Source organism: Puma concolor, chromosome A2 (assembly GCF_028749965.1).
Source record: "Puma concolor isolate L17-30 chromosome A2, mPumCon1.1.hap2, whole genome shotgun sequence".
NCBI lineage: Eukaryota > Metazoa > Chordata > Mammalia > Carnivora > Felidae > Puma > Puma concolor.
In genome coordinates, this window is record NC_141668.1 from 164,457,602 (window position 1) to 164,474,590 (window position 16,989).

The window sequence follows — 16,989 nt, forward strand, 5'->3', positions numbered from 1 at the left end:
CACCAACTGTGTTCCTTCATCAGCTTGCTGCTTGGTTGTCACTTCCTTTTGTAGGTTTCCCTGACCAGAAATGGCCCCTTTCCTGGTATTTCTTTCCCATGGAACTTAGCACAATTGTGATTTAAACAATCACCGGTTATAATTATTTGGTGAATTTCTGTCTTCCTCCCACACCCCAGCTTGTGAGTACTACAAGGAAGAGGCTGTAAATGTCTTGTTTACTGCCACATCTCCCTGTGTCTAGTACAAAGCATGGTTGGAACACAGCAGCTGCTGGGTAAATATCTGTTGAGTGAGAGAATGATAACCCTACTGTCATAGGTACAATAATAGAGACAGGCACAGGGCTGGTATTCAAGGAAGACTCCTGGAGGAGGTGGGTCTGAGCTAAGTCTAAAGAGAAAACAGAATTTGGCCAGGCAAAGAAAAGAAAGGGGATGGAGTGTGGCTATTCCATGCAGAGAGGGTCTCATAAGCAAAGGGATCTGTGATCAGGGAGTAGTGAGGGGCAAGGCTTGGGAGGAGATACAGAAGAGAGGATATAATAGAGAGATGTTGGCATAGACACTTGGGAGCCATGGAAGGTGTTTGAGCAGGGACGAGACATCCCAGGCTGTTTGAAAGCTACTTCTGGAGGCTGACGTGGAGGTACACCTGGTAGGGATGGGTGTGTTGGCTGGGGAGCTGCGAAGGCCCAAGCCCAGAGCGATGACAGCCAAGAAGTGGAGCCTACTGCAAGTGGGGGTGAGAGAGAGATGGCGTCCCAGACATGCCCAGCCTCTTGGACATTGTAACAGAGCGCAGGGTGGTCCAGAGCAGAGGGACGTGATGCTGGGTGCCGGGCCCTGGCTTTTTCCTGTTCTCGTTTTACCCATAAACAGGTCGGGGACCTGAGATTTGCCTATCAGTGCACAGAGCCCTGGGTTTTATTGGAGCAGCCCAGGCAGGGGGGCAGTGGGCACCACGATTACAGGGCCCTTCCCCAAGAAGTGCCTATCTTCCGCCTGCCTCTGGGTGATGATCCAGTTGTCAGTGGCACAGAGAGACACGGGTTGTCATGGTGGAGTAGACCAGGGCAAAGACCCGGAACATGTAGCTCGTGAGCCTGTCGGGGGGGGGGGGGGCGGGTGATGACTGGGAATCACAGCCAAGGGGATTCTAGGACAGGGGCCTCTACACCAGGGGGAGTCTGCACAATGGACCCCACTGCTCCAGCCTGACCCTTCCTTCGCTGCTCCCCAGGTCTGCAGCACGGGCACTAACAACCTTTCTCTCTGACATTCAGACACCAGCTCTCTGTTCAACAATAACCTTCAAGTAACACTCAGGCACTGTCGCCCCCAAAGTGACCCCTACACCGTAGACTCCCAGATAACCTTCAGGGAATACCCAAGTAGCAATAGCTCTGGCCCGAAGGCTGCCTGCCCCAAGACCTGTGGTAGGGGTGCTCCTGGGGTCATCAAGCCGCAGGCTGGTCCCCAACCTTCATTCAGGACGGTGCCGGCAGGACTCCCCACCTCCTCGTCCTTACCAGGTGCCTCCCGGGTTTCCCTTGCTGGTGTGGTAGATGCCGTCTGCACTCCGGTGGGTCAGCATCCGGGTGTAACCTGGAGAAACAGGTGGTGGAGAACTTTCGGGGAGATTTGGCATTTGGGTGTGGCTATGAAGGGGGGCAGTTGTCAGGCATAATCTGGGGGGGGCAAGGTATGGGTGTGACTTGGGGGTGCATCACGTCTAGATGTAACCATACAAGGGGACTTGTCTAGGTGTATCAGGAGGTGGCCGCAGGGCCCAGGTGCGACCGTGGGAGCCAGTGTGCTGTGTTATCTGGGAGGAGCCTGGGAAATCGCCCCATCGGGGTACTCTGGGGAAGGGTGTGACTGGGAATTGTCAGAGGGATTGTGGAAGGTGAAACCCAGGAAAAGGGGTACCCTGGGGGCCACTACCTGGGGGTTTCCTCGGGGGCTGTTTCTTGGCTATAAACTGGGGGTATCACCGTGTCTTTGTAGCTTAGGGGAGTCTACCCCTGGGTGTCATCTTGGAAGGGCACCTCTCGGATGCATTGTGAACACTGCTACTTGAGTATTACCTGAAGGTTGCTTGGGGGCTTATGGTTTGGGTGTGACTTTGGGGGTGACAGCGTCTGCGTGTTACCTGAGGGTTATTGTTGAGAGCACCTGGATGGAGAGTTGGTGTCTGAGCGTAACTGGGAAGAGGGGTCAGTGCCCAAACTAACGTGAGGGTCTCTGTCTGGGTATAAGCAGGCACATGAATCTCTGGCTGTTGCCTGGGAAGTTTGGCTATAACCTGGGAAGGTGTAACGGGGAGACCACCGCCTGGGATTATTCTGGAGTTTTCTGCTTGGCGTTCCCTAGGGGTGCAACCCAAGGCATGGCATTGATTGGGTGTAACCTAGGACAGCGACTGGGTATAATCTGGGAGCTGAGTCAGAGCGTGAATGTTCTTGTCTGGGAGAGTCCCATGGGGGCCGCCCCTAGCCCTGGGGGTGCCCCCAGTCACCCTTCCAGAGAGTCCCACTCTCAGTGCGGTCCCAGGAGGGAACCCAGTCTCACCGCTGATGATGTTCTCTATCACCTTGTCCCTGAGTTCCACTCCAACCTTGCCCCACTGGCCGGCGGCATCCAAAAAGCGGGTCAGGATGATCACAGGTGCCAAGGAGCTCAGCGTCTGCTCAGGGCAACCAGTCGGGACCCTCAGCAGCCTCCGCGTTCTTTTAGGTGTCAGGGTGCCCAGGATTGTCTCACCAAGGATGTCACCTGTCTGGCGGGCAGAGTCATCTCAGGAATGACCTAAGCCGACATGGCTCCCTGATGACCCCACACGGACATCCCATCCTTTCCCTGTGCCTGGGCAGGCTGGGGCGGACCCAGCTCCCTGGTCTCCCACCCCCTCACCTAGGAGTCACCTCTGTCCTAAGCACCTTGGACACTGACAAACATTTCTGCCTCTGTATTGGGCACCTTGTTCAAAAAGTCCTGTCTTTCAGCCCCTCCCTCCATCCTGGTGTGGCCCCAGGATCCCACATGCCCCCACCCACAAACCAGAAGGATGCTATGGGATATTTGCTGTATCTGCCCTCCTGCCTGTGAGACACAATGACGAAGCAAGTTAAAAACAACAGCAATGATAGTAATAATGACAATCACAATGACAGTAGGAAGAGGCATTGGTTAGCTATAAAGAGCACAGACTCTGTATCCCAAATACCTGGGTTCAAATCCCAACCCTTCTGTGTCCTAGCCGTGTGGCGTTGGGCAAATTACTTAACTTCTCTGTGCCTCGGTTTTCTCATACATAAAAGGTGCCTACCTCATATGGTTGTTCTAACAGCTCAATGAGTTGCTAATTTTTTTTGTTTATTTTTGAGAGACAGAGCGTGAGCGGAGAAGGGGCATAGAGAGGGAGACACAGAATCTGAAGGAGGCTCCAGGCTCTGAGCTGTCAGCACAAACTCCGACGCGGGGCTTGAGCCCATGAACGGTGAGATCATGACCTGAGCTGAAGCCGGACGCTTAACTGACTGAGCCACCCAGTTGTGAAATCTAAATATAAATAATTTTTTTATGTGAAATATAAATAATTTTCCCAGCTCTCTGATTCTTCCTGGGAGTGATGATTATTCCCATCGTGCAAATGAGGACACGAAGGCTCAGAAAAGTTGAGTAAGTTGTCCAAGGTCACACGGCAGAGACAAAGCTTGAGCCCAAGTCTGACAACAAAGTCCCAAAGTGGGGGCTGGGTGACTGAACTTTCAAATTCATTCCCTTGCACCTCACTCGCATTGAAGAGGCCTGGTTGCTTTTTAAAATAACATTTGTTGGGGCGCCTGGGTGGCTTGGTCGGTTAAGCGTCCAACTTCGGCTCAGGTCATGATCTCATGGTCCGTGAGTTTGAGCCCCGCGTCGGGCTCTGTGCTGACAGCTCAGAGCCTGGATCCTGTTTCAAATTCTGTGTCTCCCTCCCTCTCTGCTCCTCCCCTGTTCATGCTCTGTCTCTCTCTGTCTCAAAAATAAACGTTAAAAAAATTTTTTTTAAAATAACATTTGTTTTAATGTTTATTTGTTTTTGAGAGAGAGAGAGAGACACAGAGCGTGAGCGGGGGAGGGTCAGAGAGAGAGGGAGACACAGAATCCGGAGAAGGCTCCAGGCTCTGAGCTGTCAGCACAGAGCCCGACGCGGGGCTCGAACCCACAAGCTGTGAGATCGTGACCTGAACCAAAGTCGGGCGCTCAACCGACTGAGCCACCCAGGCGTCTGTCTGTCCTGTGATCATAGCCTGGGCCCAGGGGAAGCCTCACTGTCTGCACTAATAACAGGAGTGGGGGCACCCATTACCTTGACCAGGAGTGTCTTCTTCACGTGGTCCTCGACCCCATAGCCCACAACCCTGGCCTCCACGTCCACTTTGCCAGTCTCAAGCCTGACACTGATGTGCTGTGTGGCCTCAGGAAAGCCCCTTAACCTCTTTGTGCCTCAATTTGCTCCCATCGAAACGAAAAGCAATGCTAGCAGCCGTTTGCTGGGGTGATTGTGCATTTTCTATGAGAGAAATACCTCAGAAGCTTTTCAAAAGGACAACCACCTCGCTGGCCCCTTTGAATGATGGACACACTCCAGCCCCTTTATAAAATACACTGACAGACGGTCTGTGGGCAGGGGAGGGCTCAGGCTTCACCTTGACCTGGCGGCTGCTGAAACTGTACAGCACGGCTTGGATCTGGACCTGCTCATCCCTGACCACGGAGGAGGGCAACTTGAGATCCACAAAGAGTGATTTCATAACTGTCAGCTCAGAGGGATCTGAGACGCAGAGACCTACAGCCAAGGGAGTACGTTGGCATTAAGCAGAGGCCAGCTGTCCCAGGGCTGAGCAGGGCCACCGTTCTCCCAACTCCTCGGCGCTGGGCTTGTGGGGTCACCTTGTCCAGCCTTGAGGCTGACAGCCACAAACTGCCACGTGGTGATGGAATCTGGCACAGTCACAAGGGTGCTGTTGTAGGAGAGGCTTCTGAAAGTGGCAGGGGTGGGGGGTGGACATCAGTGAGTTCGTGCTGCCTAGACAGAGCCTCTGCATTGGGAGGGTCACTGTCCAGGGGCCAGTGGGTCACCCCATTGGAGGCCACCATCACTAGAAGGCCATCTTTTGGGAGGAACCGTCGGATTTGTATCGTCATACAGGGAGGTGCCTGTCATGGGACTATACTGAGAGCTCAGTGTCACCACTGGGGACACTGGCTCTGACTGACACCCACTGATGCATGGAAGGACCAGGAACCAGATGCTGGCGTGGAGGCTGTGGTCCTACCCTGACTTACTTTTTGGCAGTGTAAACTTCTTCCAGAGCCAACTCTCAGGGAACAAGGTCCGGACAGGCTGGTCCTCCATGAAGATGTCACCAAAGTCCTCGTCTTCATCAGCTGTGGGGGGTAGATGTGGGGCAGCATCTCTCCCACGTGTCTGTCCCATGGCCCGCCAGACTCCTCAGTGGGGTCCTCCCACCCCATTCCCACATGGCCCATATCATCCCTTGACCTATCCCATGGCACTTCGTGCCCCTCAAGCAAACCCCAGCCCCCTGCCTCCGGCCATGACCTCCTCACATGTCCCCCAAAGCAGCTGTTCCTCCGGGGCCTCCCAAGTCAGGGTCTCAGGCAGGTCCTCTCCTCATATGCCAGCCCCGCCGGGGTCTCCAGGAGCCCCGCCTCACGGCACTTTCGTGCCAGCTCCATCTTGAACCTGTTCCCTGTGGGCCAGAGTTAGGGGGACAGAGGAAGGGTTGAGCGGGACCGGAGGAAGCTGGAACCCATCTGCCTCGATGCCATGCACAGCCTGCCTTGATTTAGCCATAACTCTGGCAGGTGCTGGTTCTAGCACTTTGCCTGTATTGTCCCTCTGAAGCCTCACATTGAACCCATGCGGTGGGTTCTGATGAGGGAGCTAAGCAACAGAGAGGTTAACTCACTGGCCCAAGGTCACACAGCTCCCAGGTGGCAGAGCTGGGACTAAAATCCATGTTTCTGTTGCTTCTGCTTCTCCTTCTTCCCCGCCCCCTCTCTTCCTTCTTCTTGACAGGGGTTGGTAATGCCGTGTTTATGTATTAGAGACACCAGTTAAAATTTCTGATTTTCATCTTGTATTTTTTAAACATGATGGGGCACCTGGGTGGCTCAGTGGGTTGAGTGCCTGACTTCGGCTCAGGTCATGATCCCATGGTTGGTGGATTCGAGCCCCGTGTCGGACTCTGTGCTGACAGCTCGGAGCCTGGAGCCTGCTTCGGATTCTGGGTCGCCCTCTCTCTCTGCCCCTCCCCGCTCATGCTCTGTCTCTCTCAAAAATAAATAAACATTAAAAAATAAAACAAATAAAATAAAAATGAAAGCCTAAAACTTGTTGTAAAGCATGATGTCAAGTTGAATGCTTCTAAGTTAGCAAAATGAAGAAATGCGCTTAAAGATGAAAATATAGCGGGGCGCCTGGATGGCGCAGTCGGTTAAGCGTCCGACTTCAACCAGGTCACGATCTCGCGATCCGCGAGTTCGAGCCCCACATCAGGCTCTGGGCTGATGGCTGATGGCTCAGAGCCTGGAGCCTGTTTCTGATTCTGTGTCTCCCTCTCTCTCTCTGCCCCTCCCCCGTTCATGCTCTGTCTCTGTCCCAAAAATAAATAAACGTTGAAAAAAAAAATAAAAAAAAAAAGATGAAAATATAGCAATTCGAAAATCTTGTTGTCTACCGTATGCAATGATTATACTCACACAATATAACTTATCATTGCCGTGAATAACACAACACTTTATATCATAAACTTTTCGAAGGAGGTGAGCATGATTTTTTTAAAAAGTAGGTTCCACAACTAATGTGGAGCTTGAACTCACGACCCCGGGATCAAGAGTAGCGTGTTCTACCGACTGAGCCAGTGAGGCGCCCCTAGCATGATTTTTTTTTAAATATCAAATTAGAGTTAAGGTTTTACTTCAATTTTTATTAGGCTTCTATTACCTTCTCTTTATTTTGAACCACAAAGTCATAGGCGCCTGGGTGGTTCAGTTGGTTGAACGTCTGGCTTCGGCTCAGGGCATGAACTCGTGATTTGTGAGTTCAAGCCCCGTATCAGGCTTGTTGCCATCAGCCAGTTGGTGCAGAACCTGCTTCAGATCCTCTGTCCCCCTCTCTCTCTGCCCCTCTCCTGCTTGTGCTTGCTCTCTCTCTCTCAAAAAATAAATAAAACACTTAAAAAAATAATAAAAGAACCACAAAGTCATCAGCATTGCTCGAAGAGACTGAAAAATCTAATATTCATATAATCCATGCTTCCAACACCACTCGGTGCTGACTCCCATCTTCCTTGAACTGCAGGCTCAGAACTCTTTGTCTGGTCAACACCTTGGCCTTGGGGATGGCAAGGCTTGCTAGCTATTATCCACTGGCACTCAGCACCCATCTCTTCTTTTGCCCTCTTTTAATAAATTTTTAAATGTTTATTTCTTATTGACAGAGACAGTGCACGAGTAGGGGAGGGGCAGAGAGAGACACACAGAATCTGAAGCAGGCTCCAGGCTCTGAGCCGTCAGCACAGAGCCCGATGCGGGGCCTGAACCCATGAACCGTGAGATCGTGACCTGAGCTGCAGTTGGATGCTCAACCGATGGAGCCACTCAGGCGCCCCTGCCTATGTTCCCTCTTGTATCATAGGGATATTCTAGACATCTAGAAGCTACATTTCCCAGACTCTCTTGCTGCTAGGATTCTGGATGGGATTAGATTCTGCCACTGAGATGCTCTTGTGTAAGATTTGGAAGGTGGGAGAAGTGGAGACTGTCTTCCCTACAACAATGGTAGTTGATGGGTGAGCCCCGGTCTATGTGTGTTTCTGTTATTGGCACAATTCTGTACTTCATTATCTACCCACCAGCATCGTCAGAGATATCACCAGTCGTTTCCTGAGATTTCATGCATTGCAAGAACTGCAGTGAGGTGATGTTGAGTCCCAGCAATCAGCTTTTCACCTCCACTTCTGTAGTCCGTCTAATTGTTTTGAGAGCACCAAACTCCCATCATTAAATCCTTCCCTCTCTACTTGAAGTACCTAGAGTGGTTTTTGTTTCCTGGTACCTAGAGTGGTTTTTGTTTTCTGAATACAGTAGGTTAGGGAGCCAGGAGGGGCATGTCCAGCTTTAGCTCTGACCTGCATTCCTCTTGGTCCCCAGCCTCTTCAGGGAGCAGCGATGGAATGTGGCAGTGGGGCTCTGAGGGCAGTGCCAGTCCAGGGGTCAGAGAGAAGAATGAGGGAGCCATTGTCAAGATCATTATAAACGCCCTTGATATTTATTGGATGCTTACTGAATTCTCAGTGCTTTCTATGCATGATTTCACTGAATCCCATAGTTGCCTCATGTTCAAGATTCACCACATAAAAGCTGTGCAGTCTTCAGCAAGTCACTTAACCTCTCTAAGCATGAATTTCTCCAGCTATGTAAAATGGTATAATCATAGTTCTATCCATGAGATTATGCATATAAAAGTACTTAACACAGTGTCCAGCTTGTAGTAGACAGAAACTATTATTGAGATCACCATTTATAGCTGAAAGGACACTCCTAGTTGTCCCTGGTATCCACTCCCCCCCCCCAACTGTGGCAACGAAACCTCCCTCTGTTGCATATCACTCAGAATGAAGACTACGTTTCCCAGCCTCCCTTGCAACTAGGTGGGGCTACATGACTGAGTTCTGGCAAATGAGATATGAGAAAATATCTCCCCCTCCCACGTCCCTTCATACTCTTGCCTGGCATGAGGTCCTAATGAGGTACCACCTTGGAATGTAGCAAGGCAACAAACTAGAAGGAGCTTGAGTCCCAGAATGACCTCAGAACTGTTACTGAGTGAGAAATAAACTTCTACCTTGTTTAAGCTACTGTTGGTTTGTTATTTCTATTATTATCCCCATTTTATGGATGGAGAAATTAAGCCTCCAAGAGGAAATATAACTGGCTCACAGTAAGTGGGAGAGTCCTAGATTTTAGCCTGTCTGACAGCAAATCCCATGTTCTCAACACTAGACAGCACTGCCCACCCCTTCCCCACCACTGCCCTTCCCAAACCTGAGCTTGACAGCAAATCCCATGTTCTCAACACTAGACAGCACTGCCCACCCCTTCCCCACCACTGCCCTTCCCAAACCTGAGCTTGCCAAGGTGTCTATCCCCCTGCTCATCCTCAGGTCCAATCCAGCATCGTTGAACACAGCAAGTCTGTCTTTCCCACTTCTTACTGTACAGCCAATGTCATGTTCCTCCACCACATCCCAGACCTGGGGGTTAAGAGAGGAACAGGAATTTCAGGGAAGGAACAATGGTGCACTGTAATTGCTAGCTCAAATAATAATTCTCACACCATCTCACATTTGTCGAGCTCTTATTACCTTCCAATCTCTATGCTGTGCACTAGCTCCTTGAATACTTGCAACCATCAATGCATCCCATTTTGCAGATGTAGAAGCTGAGGCCCCAGTTAGAGCCTCCAGGCAACCTCTTTGCCCAAAGCCCACACATTCTCTCACCTTCTTCTGTGTGGGCTTGTGTTTGCTGTTCAAGACATAGACAGCCTTGTCCACGGCCACCAGCCTCACTGTGGCCTCAGCACCACCTATCACCTTCACTTCCACCTGGCGGTTGGGCTCCAAAGGCTGGAAGGGTCCTTCATTCTTCAAACCAACCTTCAGCTGAGCCAGGAAAAAGACAGATGTCAGGAAAAGGGGCTCATATGCTACCAAGGGGCTTTCCCAAGTCAATTTTCAAGTTTATGCTCCTTATGGCTCTGATGGAACATCCAGGAACTTCACCAGGCCAATCCCAACTCCACACATTTACTTGCATAGGCTACATGCCCAAGGTTGAGCTTTTAAGGGCACATGCCCTCTTCCTCTCCCCTGCCCCCCCGACTGGGAGCCCTTCAGCTTGGACAGACTCTCTGTCTATGCTTTATGATGGTGATGTACAGCTTTAAGGAATTTGGCTCACCGTCCCCATGCATCTGTCATTCATGTCGATCCATATGGAGTCAGCCACCAGTTCAGGGTCCTGACCTTTTGCCCTGGGCAGTAAATAGAAGGCCAGGATGCAGAAGGAGGTCAGCGTCTCTGAAGTCACATCAATAATGGCTGATGTGTAGACACTCCCATGCCTTTTTAACTGATGTTTGGCATACACAATCTGACCCTTACTCAGGACCTTGGAGACAAGGGAGGCCAAGAATGAGAAAGGTAAGGTCAACCTTTTCTTGAGGCTGTCCCAGCTCACAAGGGAGACCCGCATTCCCTTTGCTTCAGCCCCTTAGTCTGAGGCCACCCCAGATGGTTCCCACCTTCATACCACTGTTCACAGTTCCTCCAAACCAGCTGGCCAGGGATGTTCCAAGGAAGGAATTTCTTGGCCTAGGTTTTAGTCCAAGACACTCACCAGGATGGTGACGTGAGTGATCTGGTTCTTGGTTGCAGGATTCTGATGTCTCGTGTTAAGGCTCAACTGGATGCTGCTGCCAACTTCTGTGCCCAACATCTTTACCTCAATGTACAGGAAGTTCCTGGACCCATCCTGAGTCAAGTAAGGCCATGCCATCACCCTGGCTGAAGTCTGCTCTTCTGGCTGGAGAGGCTCATGGGTTTCTAGCTGGGAAGTGTGATGGGCAAGTAAATTCCCAGCCCTTCTAGCTCACACAGCCCCACCATCCCTGCCCCATTAGGTCGCTACCAAGATAGGGAGCTGCTCCAGATCTACATCTGTGTTGATGGTCAAAGTGGCCACTCCACTGGCTGAGGTGTATACACTTTATGGTTTTGGCATTGGACAAGGACTCTAGAGGCTGGGGACCCATCAGGATTTGAGACAAAGACCTGAGGTGGAATCTGGGGCGAGATGAAGGACAGACCTGGGGGTGGCCTGGCACAAGAGGTGGAGTACTGGGAATCTGATCTGGACAGGACTGCCTTGTATAGCTGTACAGGTTGTGCACTGAACAACACCAGGGGCACCATTCATATTAGAGTCTTTGAGAAAGGCACCCCCTCAAGTCTTGCAGTGTGCAACCATATGTGGTGGCCCTGGGTGTTGGTGTGCTGGTAGGGTGGAGGTGGAGGGAATTAGAATGGAGAGATGTGGAGGGCTTGGGGAAAATTTTAGTAGGATTGACATCAAAGGATGTCTTTAGTTTTCCTAATGTCCATCAGACATCTTAAATTTACCCAAAAGGAATGCATGTAAAAACAGCATGCTTGCTGTGCAAATGTAGCCTTGGAATACTCCCTTGAGCATTACCTTCTAGGCTGACTGTGGCCACTAAACCCCTCACAGAGAAACTATGGAGCCATCACAGTGCTTTGGGGGGACCTAGGCTGAGACTTGAGAGAGCCTTGGGGTTGGTCTGAGAGCATGATGGATTCAGTTCTCAAACAGATAGATTGTGGATAGCAGGTGAGTCCAATGTGGGTTTGTGTCTCCTGAGAGGGGTCTGTTAGGGAAAAGGGGCCCTGAGTCCCTGGATGGAGTGAAGTCAGACTCTGACCCTAAAGCGGAAGGGCATCCCCGGCTTGAAATACTGGGGGGTCCTGGTGAACTTGATGTTGTATGGGCTCCGGATAATCTTCACCCCGGAGGTCTCAGCCTGGACCATCTCACCCCCTGGAGAGACAGGGTGACTGTGAGGTCTATGGATGAGGGTCAGTTTCTTGGGAGTGGCAGGGCTGCTGGTACGGGAGGCCCATCTTTGTGAGGACAGGGAAAGACGATAGCACAATCTCAGCTCCTCCCAGTCTTTCTAGCATTTTTGCATTTCTCTGATGAGGAAACTGAGGCTGGGAGGTAGCCCATTGTCACATGGGTGGAATGTCTAGGTTGGGTAAGGACAGGGTCCAGACCTCAGCCAGTGGCTTGGGGGAGGGTGGCACCGGTGGAGAACACGGTGACATTGACAAAGATTGAGTCCCCAATGAAGTCCTCTTCTGGGCCTTGGAATGTGGACATCAGCGTGTCCTTCTGAAGGGAGACGTGGCCCAGGCCTTCTGAGATTTGCTCTCAGAACCAGGGAGAGAAGAGGAAATGGTTTCTTGGGGGGAATAGAGGAGAGTTGATGGAGGGGGAAGCTGGTGGGGAGAGGTCAAGACTCAGTTACCTCCACTCTCTGCAGGGAACTCTGGATGGGCATCCGGCGGGAATCCAGCTTCACCCCGAAGATGGCCAGAGCATGTCCATCCACTGGCTTGTTGAATATGTACCTGGGGGGTGGAGGGTCATCCCACTGGCTCTGAAGCACCCACACAACCTCATGTGGTTGCAGAGACGGCGGTAAATCTTTGGGAGGGGCAGAGGTGGCCCCTGCACACTTGGATGGTTTCATTGCCAATCTGCAAACCCCGTGAGGTGACAAATGTGCCTGTGCCATCTCGTGGACCTTCAGAGAGGGTGCGGACCACGAGAAATGGTGCAACTCCATTAGGTAGGCAAGGTGGCCTGTACAACCCCAGAGACCTGAAGGGATGGTCTCTACTACCTACAGGTGGCAGATGTGGTCTGGACAACCTGATGGAACAACGTAGTTGGCCAAGAATATCTCACGGGTAGCAAAGAGTACCTTTACCATCCTTAAGTGCTACAGAAGTGGCCTGCTTCTCTACCCATTCAGTTTCTCGACATTCCTGGTCCTCTGGCCAGGGTGGGGATAAGGGGACTCACCGGGCCTGGATGTCCACACCCAGAGCCTCATTGTTGAGTTAGAAGAAAATCTTATTTGGCATCAGCTGGACCTCAAATGATGGGAGCACTGGGTGGAGTACAAGCAGTGGATGCCCTCAGTATTTTGCTGTCTCCCCTGTCCCCGCCCTGTCCACTCTCTCCTCAGTGGCTCTGGCAATCCCCAAGGACTGGAACACATGTCCTGTTCACCAGCATACAGCTTAGGCCCTGGTGCACAGCAGGTGCACCACGAGCCTTCCTTTCTATTTCCAATCCTGCTCCCTGCATGTCCCTCCCTGCCCTGCCCATCACATCGTACTCACCCTACGTCATCCCTGACGTCAACGGCCGCCTTGAACTTCTGCTTGGCTGCACTTTGGTAACTGGCTTCGATGCTCCAGGTCCCAAGACTGAGGCACAGAGAATGAGGAGAGATGGAGACTGAGAAGGAGAGCCTCCATCCACAGGGCTTCCAGCAGGGCACCTGACAATCTCTGGGAGGTGAGATTGCGAAGAAAAGAGCTCGCGAAGAAACCTTCCTTGGCCAGCAGATTCTGGCTGATCACGGTGATCCCCTCTGGGTTCTGTGGGGAGAGGGGGTGGGTGGTTCATGCCCCAGGCCTTTAGCACATGATAGGACCTCAGTGTCTGGGATCCACCTTCCTATCAGGAGAGGCCACCTTGATGTCCAGAGTGAATGTCCCGGTCACAGGATTCTTCTTGTGGTTCACAGCAAACACCCAGTATTGAACTGGAGGAAGAGGGAAAACTCTGAGTGTTGGATAGAATCTGGAAAGGGAGGTAGCCATCAGATCTTTTGCAGTAGGGGGACTTTGGATAGAGGGAGACCTCGAGAGGTGGGACATCTCAGGCATTGCTGGGGAGACTGGGAATGAGAGTCAGCATCTGCCCTAGGCCGAGTGCCCGGGGGCTGTACCCAAGTGCTCAGGGGTGTAGATAGTCTTGTCCGTCTGGGCGAATGTAGCCAGCGTGGGGAGCCCCCAGCACTATCTCCTCCATGAATGAAGAGTTCGAGATGGGTGCCCAGCTTGCCCGGATGATGATGGACTGCTGCCCTGCTTGTGGGGGGTACACCAGGCTCTCGGATATCTGGGGAGAGATGCCCACGCTCCTCAGGCTCTGCTGACGTCTCTATCCCTGGGAGCAAAGCCCTGGGCCAGATCTTGGAAAAACAATCGAATGGGGGCCCTCTGGCTCTGCCGTTGCCCCTGTACAAGGACATCTGGCAAAGGACTTCCAGCCAAGAGAAGGATGCAATCCAGTCCATGTTCAGCTCCTCAAGCCACCAGCAGAGGGCGCCTCCCATTAATTCCCACAGAGGCACCACCAGAGCTCATCGCTGCCCTTCTTGGAGCCCAGACTCAGGGGACTTTGGATTTCTACCTGGACAGGACATAAGAGGCGCAGTAAGTCTATCTAAACCCCGCATCTATTCTCCAGTGTCCCTCGTGTGGAGTCCCTCTAGAGCCTGCCCCTCTCCATCCTTGCTTCTGATCCAGAGCTCCCTTTGTGGCCACCCATGCTGGCTTATCACCTACCATCACGGATGCCTGTTTCATAGAGTGGTTTTCCGGTGAGAGAATGAGCTGGCTCTTAGCCACCACTGTCTCCTTCATGGGGCCCATACGGTGAGGTTCACCTCGAGGGTCCCGGTGAGGGGCTGCGTGGAGTCCGAGTGAGCCTGTACGTGGATGTTCTCAGGGCTGCCCACCCGCAGGACTCGGGGGGTCACCAAGATGTACCTGTCAGTAGACACACGCAGGGACATGGGGGGGGGGACCCGAGTGGGGGCGGCAGCAGCAGAGAGGCAGGGTCTCATGCAGGGAATCATGCAGACAACAGATATGCAGGCAACAGCTGAGTGCCCTCAGTTTCCCAGACTCACAGTGGCTCAGCGTGGGCAAGAGGGGTCCCCAAGAGGAGTAGAAGCAACCCCATGGGCCAGGACAAGTCCATGGCGGCGGGGGCGGGGAGGGGGAGGCTGATGTGTGCAGTGACAGGCCACAGACACCTGTCCTCTTGTCCATCCAGCTCTGGTCTGTTTGCCTTGGCCTGGCCTGGCTGAGTTAACATCTAAACAGACGTGGGGAGGGGACCCTCATAAATCCAATGGGGGAAGAAGAGGTTGCTCCCCCCTCCTCAGCCACCCTCCACGGAGGCCGGGGACAGCTGCACTAAGACGTATTCCAGGGTCGCCTGGGTGGCTGAGTCGGTTAAGCATCCGACTTCAGCTCAGATCATGATCTCGAGGTTCTTGGGTTCGAGCCCCGCAGCGGGCTCTGTGCTGACAGCTCAGAGCCTGGAGCCTGCTTCGGATTCTGTGTCTCCCTCCCTCTCTGCCCCTCCCCCACTTGCACTTTGTCTCTCTCTCTCTCTCTGTCTCTCTCTCTCAAAAATAAATAAACATTAAGAAAAAAAAAGTATTCCAGCTCCCCACTTGGGGGCCTGAGTGGTGGTGGTGGGGGGAGGGGTTGTCCTTTCCATGACCCATGAGATCTTATCCTGAAGCCTTCCCCTCTACCAGCAAGGAGCCCAGGCCATGTGCATTGGGAGGCTGGACTCAGAGCTTGGTTAGGATTGACTGGTAGGGGCAGGAAGAAACAAGATAGTCCTTGCCTCTGCCCTTATGTAATTGGTGAGTTGCTGGGGTAGCTGCTCTAACCGGGGCTGTACAGGCTTTATGTATTCATTTCTTGGGTCACAGGCGTGAGCAGCCACGGCAGTGAGCCATCTGGCCCCAGGACCCACTATAAGGGAACCGTCTCAAAAATGCACGGGTCAAATCCTCTCGCTGGGCTTCAGATCTTTCTGCACAATTACACTTGGTAAATTGTGACCATTGTCCATTGTTCTTAAATCATGCCAAGCTCTCTGGGCTCCTTTTTCCAGAAGGCAAATTATACATCTTGAACCAGGGACACAAACACATCATGCTTGAGGCATCCCTGGAAGAAGGCTTTCTCTATCCCGAAATAATTTTCACTGCCTGTTTAATATGCCCTTTAAAGATGTTGGAGCCACTTTGTGGTCCTGCCTCTGAGAAGCAGAGGGGGCTGCAGACAAGTTTGTCTGGTTCTTCGTTTCTCAGTGAAGCCATTGCTGCCAGCTTGCAGAGCCTGGGAAAGCCCAGAGCTTCCAAAAAAATGACAATATGCACTTATGGAACAAAGATTGGATAGGTAGTTACTACGAGCCCAGCCCCCCCCTTAGCATGCTGAGGACACAGAAGTGACCACAAGACAAAGTCCCTGCCCCTGTGGAGTGGACATTTCCTGAGGACTTGCTAAGGGCCCATGATGCATTTCTTCCTTAAACTTCACAGCCTCTTGTTAATTAGGTTCAACCCTCGCCTGCTTTCCAGACTCTACCTTTGCAGAGAGCTGGAAAACCAGACGTGTCAGAAACAAAGGGGGAAGGTAGAATCGAATCATTTATTCCTTGGGCATTTATTGAGCACCTGCTGTGTGCCAGGTGCTGTTCTACATGCTTTGTGTACACCGACAGAAGTCTCACATTTATGCTGAAGTGAGAATTACCACCCATTGTACGGATGAGGAAGCTGAGGCCCGGTGAAGGTAAGCAACTTGCCTCGTGGCAGGCGGGTGAGCCGTGAGGCTCTGGGGAATACTCTTGAGACCATGGTAAACAATCTGTTATGAACCCAAGAATCAACAGAATCAAATAAAGGCCTGGGTCAGGGGAGCAGGTGAGACCCAATTTGGAAGGTTCTAGAACACTGGTGTCCATTCGGGGTGGCGTATTCCACTGCTGTTCCCTGCTCTCCGGGAATCTCCGCTGGTTCTGTTCAGCCGTCCCTCAGCTGGGTGTGAGCTCTCCCCCTCACATCTTTGTGACCACCCCAGGTGTCCACATCCCCCCTCTGTCCCAGGGGCTCCTAGGTGTCCAGAGCAAGGGGTCGTCCAAAGGTGAAGGATGGCAGGGGCACTGTTCTCAGTCCCTCCCACCTTTCTGTCCAGTCTGGGCTCCCTGTTACTCTGCCAGTATCTCTGTCTCCCGAGGGAACTCTTTTTTTTTTTTTTAATTTATTTTGAGAGAGAGCATGAGCAGGGGAGCAGGGGAGGGGCAGAGAGAGAGGCGGGGAGAGAGAATCCCAAGTAGGCTCCGCACCGCCAGCACAGAACCTGATGCAGGGGCTCGAACCCATGAACCAGGAGATCATGACCTGAGCTGAAACCAAGAGTCAGATGTTCAACTGACTGAG

The 16,989-nt window shown here is 52.2% G+C and overlaps 1 protein-coding gene across 1 annotated transcript; it reads right to left on the bottom strand.

Annotated features, from left to right (window-relative positions):
- Nucleotides 1-1,029: 1,029 nt before the first annotated feature.
- On the bottom strand, nucleotides 1,030-14,723 carry LOC147583781 (complement C3-like). The gene is made up of 22 exons (XM_086682859.1): nucleotides 14,653-14,723; nucleotides 14,395-14,509; nucleotides 14,084-14,150; nucleotides 13,427-13,497; nucleotides 13,236-13,330; nucleotides 13,070-13,156; nucleotides 12,187-12,289; nucleotides 11,963-12,086; nucleotides 11,581-11,696; nucleotides 10,479-10,613; nucleotides 10,041-10,250; nucleotides 9,581-9,742; nucleotides 9,293-9,331; nucleotides 8,207-8,267; nucleotides 5,729-5,764; nucleotides 5,337-5,438; nucleotides 4,941-4,991; nucleotides 4,697-4,836; nucleotides 4,357-4,455; nucleotides 2,574-2,781; nucleotides 1,532-1,607; nucleotides 1,030-1,105 (listed from the first exon to the last, which is right to left on the bottom strand). Exons 1-22 carry the CDS (start codon nucleotides 14,721-14,723, stop codon nucleotides 1,030-1,032), a joined length of 2,244 nt encoding a protein of 747 aa, XP_086538985.1.
- Nucleotides 14,724-16,989: the final 2,266 nt, after the last annotated feature.